This window comes from Mercenaria mercenaria, chromosome 1 (genome assembly GCF_021730395.1).
Source record: "Mercenaria mercenaria strain notata chromosome 1, MADL_Memer_1, whole genome shotgun sequence".
Taxonomy (NCBI): domain Eukaryota; kingdom Metazoa; phylum Mollusca; class Bivalvia; order Venerida; family Veneridae; genus Mercenaria; species Mercenaria mercenaria.
The window spans coordinates 64,899,847-64,910,197 of NC_069361.1; the positions used below are offsets into that span (position 1 = coordinate 64,899,847).

General features: G+C 35.2%; 1 protein-coding gene across 1 annotated transcript; it reads right to left on the minus strand.

Moving 5' to 3' along the window:
• Positions 1-4,208: 4,208 nt before the first annotated feature.
• LOC123545532 (uncharacterized) lies at positions 4,209-10,351 on the minus strand. The gene is made up of 4 exons (XM_045331858.2): positions 9,713-10,351; positions 7,825-8,062; positions 5,828-5,942; positions 4,209-5,328 (listed from the first exon to the last, which is right to left on the minus strand). Exons 1-4 carry the CDS (start codon positions 10,273-10,275, stop codon positions 4,358-4,360), a joined length of 1,887 nt encoding a protein of 628 aa, XP_045187793.2. The 5' UTR covers positions 10,276-10,351; the 3' UTR covers positions 4,209-4,357.

A 10,351-nucleotide genomic window follows, 5' to 3' on the forward strand; every position in this document is an offset into this window, starting at 1 on the left:
CAATTTGCAAAACATTTATTTTGCGAAACTATACTTTGCAAAGAATGACTCATTTTAATAAAAATTAAAATTTAATGCTGTAGTGCACGATTGTGCACGGAATTTTCATGGTTTCTTATAAATGAAAGATATACCGCCAGCTTCTCTGTTTACTCTCTTTCATTGAATTCATTTAACATAGGAGAAATATTCATAGACTGTCACAAATAAATTCACAATATATTCACATTTCGGCTCAGTCTATGCTGTCAAAGAGCAAATGTGTTGAAATGTTTTAGTTTCGTTTTGTTAATACCTGCAACAAAAAAAATTCATAACATCCTACGAGCTGAAATCAATTAATCAACGAGCCTATTTCATTCTTATCATTTTTATTGAAATATTATACTTGCTATTGTGCAAAAGCAAAAAAAAAAAAAAAACAAAAAAAAACAACAACAAAAAAAAAAAACAACAAAAAACAGCACCATTAATTCTCCATTTCGTGATCAACAAAACTGTACATATGTTTATTTGCCTTATATAATTTGTGTTTGTCAAATTACATGTATTTGATTGGCTTATAGATTTACAACTGCTTTTCAGCCGCATTGTTAGCAATTAAAGTAAGAGAATATTCCAGGCGTAACCTAACGGGTCACATCGTTTGAAAATGCGGTCCACCAAATTGAGCGCCAATTTTGTTCAAACTTTTGTATTTTTGATAGTTACAGAATTGTATTTTTATTCAGAAATATAAATGTCTATGTAGGTTCTATCAGGATTTATTTTTTCAACTTTCCGAAACGTCATTTGCAGAAATGGACCGTTATAACGTGACAACATTTAAATTTATATTCTGCTGTCCTCAGTTGCACTTCCACAGAAATTGCAAGTTCGTCGAATTCATAACTTCTGTCAATCAATTTGACAAGAAATAAATGCAGTCATGAGCAGTGTTACTTTACATATCATCGCTGGCACATTTTTATGACGGGGAAATATTAATTTATCAATGAAATTGTTTTGCTTTACTTCAACATGCTGACACTATCTATACTCGGTACATATTTAATGTTTATGGGGCACGTTTTCATATCATTCTTGAAACTGCGGACAGCTGTGGACCCCAATAAAATCTGAAAATGTATTAAGTTTTGAATCATGCTATATTTACTGCTCTGACAGTTCATATAAATTAATGGAGCTGATAAGCTTAAACCACTTTTTCCAGGTGTTTCAGAAATTACAGTTTCCAAACACTTTCAGAAAATATGAATTTTCGGTTATCTTAATGTTTATATCAAAGCAGGAAGTCATTTTTTGTGGAGTTGAGGAAAATGTTTTAATATTAATCTAATTTATACCCGTGTCAGCGATTAATATAAATGAGGCAAAGAAGTGCAGAAAAAAAAACACCTTACATAAAATCATAATGTGGCATTCCCTCACTGTCAATGATACATTTAAATAAATTTTTGGCCCTGTGTTAAATAACTATATTTGGAGACCAGCCCTAAAGTCTGGACTGGTTGTTTTCTGAGCACACTTTTATAAATTGACCAAAGACAAAACTGTATTCTGAGACTGGTTTCCAAACTCAGTTTTTAAAAGCTAGGAACCAGGTCACATGATCATTTCCCCCTTTTTTACTGATTGTGATGTATACAAATTTTACAATCTATGAATGCCTAATGAACAAATTGACAACAAGCTCCCACGAAAGCAAGAAATATTTTATTTTTATATATATATATATATATTTATATATATATAATCACTTTGAATCGTGTAAAAATGTCTGACGGACTGGCTAGTACATAATAATTATAATTGTTTATCTTCATGAAATAACAATTAGCTCTGGAGGCAGCTTCCTCATTAATATCTCATAGCGGTACCGCTACATTCGTGACACTGTTAATACAAACAGGAGCTACCCTGGCTGTTCCCTCCTGGGGCTACCCTTCAACACCTATATGAGGGAGTCCGCGGACTGCAGGCTGCAGGGAATCGGTATATAGCTCTGACACTAATGAATTATTGAACTGATTTCTGTATATATATTCAAAATTTAAATACAAGTTTCGCATTTTCTGTACAAAAGATGACCATAAATGTAACCAATGTTTTAGGGGTTTTTTTTGTTGGCATATATCAATAATTAAGCTCGATTTTGATAAAATCGTGAAAATTATTTCAGTCACCCTCTGTCCTCATGGTAAAACAGCACTGGTGTTATATGAGGACGCATACACGTGACCTGATCGTGGTTTGAACCCTCTACCTGTGAGTCGAGCGGTAGGCACCAGACTACACTGACATTATGTAGTCGCGGAATAAGCAATAGTTTTCCTCTTTTAAAAATGGGCCTGTTTATTTGGAACTCTTTAGATATTTTGTACGGAAGAGCATTAGTGCCAGGTGCGTTTTTTTATTAACTCGAAATTTCGAGTTACTAACTCTTGATTTTTATCTTTACATTTCGATTGTGCCTTTTCCAAATATGACTTTTGTGAGATTGGTCTGCAAATTGAATACTGTAGGCGTTTTAAATTTTACCTTTACTTTCTCAAGATACCTTTTATTGAAATTTTCCCGGTTGTTTCACTTTTTATTTTCACTTCTTCTCATTTGCAGGTTAAAAGTAGGAATTTGTCATTACAGAGTAAAAATATCAGAAAAAAATAGTATAAAACGTTCTAGAAGTAGCAAACACGATTACTTTTTCGTAATTGAAAATAAAAGTTTACATGACAGATGCTTTCACCGAAAGTGGATGAAAATCACAATTTACACGCTCATTCCCGTTAATTTGACATTTGATTTCGCATTGTTTCCCAGTAAATAGTTCCAGATTGTTTGTATCTTGGCAAGGGTAGCGGCAGAAACTGGGCACATACGGGTCTTTAATTGGTTTCGAATTTCACGGAACACCCGTTATATCTACTATTCGTGTGTTCCGCACGTATACGGTTTCAATCCAATTTGCTCCAGACATTAATTTCTAATGTAAAATTATCATAGTTTGAGATAATGCGATACCTTTTAAAGAGATTGACATTTTAATTGCATCCTTATTACCTGATAATTTCTTATAAAACCTAATTTCTGGCACTCTGGGTTGTTTATGAGCCATAAACGTAATGCTGTCTATTGCAACATTTGCGCGCCGAATCATGAAAAAAACACCGCAATCAAGTTGTGTGAAGGATTTATATTCTTCCTATCCGGTGCTTAGAGTATATCATAAGACGAGCCATCTGCATGCAATTTAGGAAATTATCTATGATACTTGTTCGCAATAGATAAAATTTAGATACGAATTTTCCACGCAGACGACCTTTGGACCACACCAATATTAGCGGTCTATAAACATGTGCTTTAATCAGTCTACATGAATCAGTTTTTAAAAGATGAAAAAATACAAAAAACAGAGACTTATGTCAACTATATTCATATGCAACTCTATTATGTAAAAAAACACTGACCCCTCTGGTGTTCCCAAATTTCGTCCTTGGGATCCGATGTAAAAAAGTTGTGTTTCAGATGTATATGTAACCCAATGCTTAGAATCAAACTAAACTTTCTAACTGGAAGTTAAAGTCTGTAGTCATTAATAATTAGAACAAAAGGAAATAGAAGGTGCATGTCCCTTTACTGTACATGCAGGCAATAAAATCACACGTTCATTTGCAATTGTTATGTCTGATGATTGCACACAATCATCAAAACACTGCATACTATTTTGACCTTGTTCATTTATTACAGCGTGTTTCCTATTTGGATCAACTTTTCTCTAGCAATTTATTCGAGTGCGATTTCGTTTTCAAATTGGGCTGTTACTAGTAATTTTATGGAATTACTATGGCGTTATTTACCTCAGTGTGTACAATATGAATGCCGTTCGTTAGCCTTTTGTGCGTATCAAAAAAAGACACCAATATAAGTTAATACACCCAGGTACCAGTTGTGCGGGTGCAAGTTAAATCCAGAAAATCCCGTAATTATTGTAATGAATAAACAATACATATAATACCATAAACCGGCTAACATATATTATAAAGAAAGCATCTACTATATCAAACTTACCACATAATACAATAGCATAATACAAAATGACGTGATAGTAATAACGTTGAACATAAAAATAAAAATATGTACATTTGACAGGACACAGACACGAATAAGAAGGTGTCCTTTAGGATGCAAAATATTGAGGCAAAAGCTGAGGTGTTACCGCATTTAATTACTGAAATATATACATAATGTTGCGAGTATGTACATCTATACAATATAATATACGAGTGTAATTTACTTTGCCTGCACTGTTATATACATTGTTAAGTATAAAAACGTATATTTTTCACATTCTACACTAATCATATGCATGATTACATTCGTAGGAAACTCCCGACTTAAAACTTGTTTTCTGTGGGGAGACACGGCGAAAAGGGGACTGCCTCTTTAGCGGAGACCGTCGTTTTCCAAATCCCAAAGTTACCATGTCCGGGGACTTCTCTGTACCTCGCTTATTAGGCGACACCCTTCGTGGTGAAATCTGCGTCGAGCCGTGTTTGTACAAACAAGAAGAGTATATTTTAGGTGGATTAGTTTCATGTAAACATTTCGCTCTTTGTGGAGATCGGCTAAAGGAATGTGTCCCAATCAGACGTATACGTTCAGGATCTGTATGACTAGGTCCGGAAAACGACCTCTTTAAATAAGGAGACATACCCTGGGCCATATTGATAATGTATGTATCCTTTGGACTGCTAGTTTGGAAAGTCGGACTTGGAGGTGACCGTTTTTTCACGCGTAACCCTTTGTGGCGTTTTCGGTGACTTTTTGGTACTTTTTCTGATGTCAAATGCCGAGTTGACGCACACGATGAATTTGAAATGTTCATAGCCATATAACTGCCATAGTTCGATCGAACTTTTGTAAGACTCGGTCTTGATCTATTAAAATTAACATCCGGAGGCGGGGGAGGAGGAGGAGGAGGAGGAGCCATGTATGCAGGGGGTATTTCATCAAATTCTGATTCAGGAATATGTTCAAATTTTTCCCTGGAGTGAGCAAACTTGCTGGCAAGATAATCTTCAACATCACCTTCGTTATAAATGTGTTCTTCATCTAGCCCAGTTTCAAACGGGGCAACATTTTCGTAGAAAGGTTCTGCACTAGCTCCGTCGATATCAACATTTTCGTACAATGGCTCTGCACTAGCGCCATCCATGTCAACATAGCGTTCTCCGTCAAATTCGTCGTCATCAAAAGTTAAGGTTGTATCCGCTGTTGTGTCAAGAAGAGTCTCGCCCTCGGTTGATGTGATGGTGGTGTCTAAACCTGGAGATATCACAGATTTGAGAATCTTTAAAAATGGTCACGATTTCATGTACATGACATTGTGTAGGCAAAAAATATTTTATTAATGAGCAAGTTGCCGTATAGATTGTGCTAGACTAGCCACTAGAGTAAAAAGAATTTGCCACAATATTTCAGATTTGCTACAGACTGAATCGTATATGTATATATGATACCAGACCTAGGATATAGACTGGCTATATTCACAACTAAATATATATAATAATTATATATATATACATCATAGTCTAGGAGCTAGTCTAAGATTGTGTCACAACAGTCAGGAGTATTTAAGATTTATTTTTTAAAGAAGAATATATATATATAAATAACGACATACTAGTATTTTGTGATAAATATGATATATTTGTACTATATCATATCCAGCAACACTCAGAACTTGTTGTTTTGTTTTGAAACAAAGTTTTATTGCTATGGCATTTTTTTCCTTAAATTTATATTTAAAATAAAATAAAAATACCCGATTGTTTTTTAGGACCGCTAAACAAATATCCTACGGACGGGCCTTCTGGATCATCGGCAGACACTGAAGTTACTGCTGTTTGCAGAAACCGCAAGCATATGGTCAACACCAGCTGAAAAACAGAAACACAGTAGTTCACATATAATCACTGCACAACATTATAAGACTCTTTCACTGGTTGCGGTTAGAGATGGGAATATCCGACACGAGAGTACTGTTTAGGTGGTAACGAGGCTCCTGCCGAGTTACCGCCTAAACAGTTACCCGAGTGCCAGATATTCCCATCTTTACCCGCTGCCAGTGATTGATTCTTTTTCTTGCATGCCTTATTCTTCAATTTGTAGAAGACATAGAGAAAAACGAAGGTTTTTCTTTAAGGCGCTAATTATAGTAGCGTATGAATTTACGCATTCATTCATATATTACAGCACGTGAGTCATCTTACACCCCTGGGTGTAAGATGCGTTTTTCTAGCACCGGAAAAGCACGTGAAAATCCTGTCCGGCATACAAGAATACTTATTCTAACATAAAATTGGGGGTGTTTTAACAGGAGAGTAATATAAACAGAGAGATTCTCGCACTTATGTGTTGTTAAAACACCAATTTATATACACGCGTTCCGTGGCAAAGGTTGAACGTATTACGGCCTCATAACGGATAATTCTAAAGGAAAATGACGTCAACGTGATAAAACAACGCTAATAATGGAAATTTAATAAAGTTGATGGACAAAGTGTTCACTTTTTAAGATTTGTTTACACGTTTTATGCTAGAATAGCATTTGCGCATGCTCATTTCGTGTTGAAACATCTTCAGAATACATCAGGATACGGTTGGTACCCTTGCCATATAACAGGTCCCTCGGGATTCTGCAGAAATAGCATTCATTTTCAAAGGGAGACAACTTTTTCTCGACGGATACTTAAAATATTCAGAAAAAGTTGTCTCCCTTTGAAAATGAATGCCATTTGTAATTAAAATATTCGGAAAAAGTTGTTTTCCTTTGAAAATGAATGCCACTTGTAAAGAAATAAAGATAAACAATTGCTGAAAACTGTGTGTCCACCTTGTTATGCGAAATTTCACCACTCGCACGCTATTGCAATTGTATCAAAACGAACATGTGTAACAGTTCTTTGAAAATGGTGAGTTTTTAAAGACATTTGACTGTCCGGAAGTGGGGCCCCTTTAGGCAGTCCTTTCCCGGAATGTAATGTTTATATCAGTATACTGACACTTGTTTCGTAAAGTAATATACAGGTTTTACATGCTGTTCAATTTTCATGTTGAACAACTCTTTCTTTCTATGATTTGATGTTGTTTGATTTTTGTTTCTCAAAGCGTAATTCTAAACCTTAATTGTAATTAATGATTTGTCGTTGAGTACGATGGCGATGACACAGCAGTACGATGGCGAAACGCGACAATACGATGGTGACAGTCCAACTTACTGTTGCGCTTCGCCATTGTACTGTCGCACTTCGCCGTCATACTGTCGTGCTTCACTAACGTAGTGTTACCATCGTACTGCCGCGCTTCTCCATCGTAGTCTCACCATCGTATTGTCGCACTTAGCCGTTTTATTGTCGTACTGTCGCTCTTCACCAACGCAATATCACCATCGTACTGTCGCGCTTCGCCACCGTAATGTCACGCTTCACCATCGCAGTGTCACCATCGCACTGTCGCACTTCGCCATCGTATTATCGTGTTATCGCCATCGTACTATCGCGCTTCATCATCGTAATGTCGCGCTCCGCCATTGTGCTGTCACGCTTCACCATCGTACTGTCGCACTCGCCATCATATTGTCGTATTATTGCCATCGTACAGTCGCGCTTCACCATCGTACCTCCGCGTTTCGTGTTCAAAGGGAACAGGCGCTAGCCCTAATTGAATACCGTACTATGACGTTTTAACTGTGACGTACAAAGTGTGATCTATAACTGTCATAGAGTACCCGGAATAAATGCACATTTATAAAATACCTACCTGTATAAATGAAAGGCTCAGCACCAGAGATCCAGCCATCAGCAAGACTGAATGCTCATAAAACGCCATCAATTTTTCCGTGCATCCTGTGGTATGTAAAGTTGTGCTCTTGCGATAGTCATAATTGAAGTGTAAATCGTTGTCATGCACGTGATGGCGAATGCACGGGCGTAGCACGTGCGGGCTGCAACAACTGAACGGAACGTCGTCATTGATCACTCTCCTAAGGATCTTCATGCTGTTAAAAGATTGAATAGTTTTACAATTTCAGTGTTTAATTAACAAAAAGTACAGAGCCCAAAATCAATGCACTGATTTTAAAATTCAGACATATACTGAAACTCCATAGAACTTTGGTTTTTGTGGATAGTGTATTCGTGCAAAAAAATAAGACAACAACATTTTTTTAGCATTTCAAATTCCGCTGTCCTAATTTCAGATTTTATGGTTTGATTAACAAAGTCCTTAAACAGTTTAAAGCGATTTTGTTATCGAAATTTTGAGCAAGGAAACAGACACAATATTTAAAATTCAAGAGGTCAAATAAACTTATATTGAAAACATCTTTCCAGACATCCAGTACTCTATTTAGCGAACAGAAATGGTTAACTTTCCCAAACAGGATAACATACAATATTGCTGTTTTGGTTTATAAAGCATTTAACAAGCTTGCATCTTCTTATATTTGTGACACAATTGCAATTTGTGAAAATACATGTATAGCCTTTGTTCTAGAACGAGTTTTAACCTACAGCACATTCAGCCTAAAACTAATTTTCCCAAATGTTCGTGTAGGCTGTAGAGATTTGGAAAGACATCCCTTATCCTCAGTTAGAAATGCTAGCACAGTAAAATCTAAGTATTTACTTAAAACTGTCTTTTAAATGAGAGATTCAATTTGTTTACATGTGTTTATTTCAATCTACAAGTCTTTATTTGTATGAGAGAAAGGTTTTGTGTTTGTTAGAGGGCCTCATTGAAAATAAGATTTGTAAGTTATGTATAAATCTTCATGAGTTTTACCCTCTTTAAAAATATTTAATTTGCTATTATTTATTAACATATTTTGAATTGTTTACATTTTTTTAATGAAAATTTTTGCTCAGTAAAATTTTGATAATTATTTTTCCAACTACATTTACTGATCAGTTGCTTTTTACTAAAACTACTTTTTAGATATTTTAAAAAAATCTGGCATTTTAATGGAGAGAAATTGCAAAATTCCATGATTTTTTTACATGATGGAAAAGACCCATTTAGAACGAGTTCTCTGAATATAAACTACAAAATTGCACAAGCTATTTTTAAATATTTAAGAGGTCTTGTTCCCTTTGAGTTCTACACAATGATTTGTACCCAAATTTGATAAAATATTTAATTTAATACTCCATAACTTTAATTATCACCGAGACAAGACAGACAAACGAACGATTAGGGGACAAAGCATATACTGCCCCACAACGCCCCTGATATATTTTCTACTATTTTTTAAAATCATGGTTACGGAAAAGTATATCAAGCATTTGTAAGGTGACACGAAAGAAGTTTATAATTCTAATGAGCCGAAATTGCAATTTAACAAAGTTAATGTCCATAATGATTAAGTATTTCAATTGCAATTTTCACAAATTTCTTTTTCTTTTTTTCTTCTTTTTTTCAATTTCGCTGAAACCATACGAAATTTCAGAATTTTGATTTTTCAATTTTCTTTTCATATGCCTAAATTTTATAAAATGAAAAATATTTTTTGGATATAAAAATGACATTTTCATAGATATGTCCAAAATTCTGCGTACCTTTAACATGATTTATTCTTGCATGATAAAGTCGCAGTTCACGTAAAACACTTCGGATTTGAAAATATATATAAATCAGTAATTACAAGTACCTTGCATGTGTTTTAACGGAGTTCATGTAGTCTGGATGAATCCATGCGACAGAAAACCACTCTTGATAAGACTTACTACCACAACATTCATACGCCATCTGCAACTTGTCCATTTCCTCTTTCGTGGTCATATCGTCCTTATAAGCGACCATTGCAAGTCTAATACCGGAATCAAAGGATTCCTCCAAATTTTGAATATGAGCAAAACACATTATTCCCGAGATGAATTCTGCTAGAAATATTATCGCTGTCGCGATAACTGCAGGAAGCAAACATCTCGTCCATTTTGCCCGTTTCTCTGGTATCCTATTGGAATATGCCACTTTACCACATAAAATATGTGTGAACAGTCCGAAAAATCCGCTAAATACAAGGAAACCGGGAAGAATTGCGCCATTGTAGTCTTCGATGAACGATATTTTGTCTTCTATAACCAGCTGAATATATAATGCTAACAACAGACAAATGAAAGATGGCAATATACAAATCCAGTGCGAGATTCCGACAAATTTTGCTAACTTTGAGCGCTTTTCTTCTGAAAATTCAATGACCATTCCTGCCATGATATTTCATTTCAGGAAATTATCTTTCTTTTTGTTTATTTCTGCTCTTCAGTGGATCAGCCATTTTGTTTCACCG

What these genes read in the sequence shown, in the direction of transcription:
- LOC123545532 (XM_045331858.2), bottom strand. Translation starts at nt 10,275, where the DNA reads ATGGCAGGAATGGTCATTGAATTTTCAGAAGAAAAGCGCTCAAAGTTA. An exon ending in TCCGTTAAAACACATGCAAG is followed by an intron (nt 8,063 to 9,712) that starts GTACTTGTAATT and finishes ATCTTTTAACAG; the next exon opens with CATGAAGATCCTTAGGAGAG. An exon ending in TGAGCCTTTCATTTATACAG is followed by an intron (nt 5,943 to 7,824) that starts GTAGGTATTTTA and finishes TCTGTTTTTCAG; the next exon opens with CTGGTGTTGACCATATGCTT.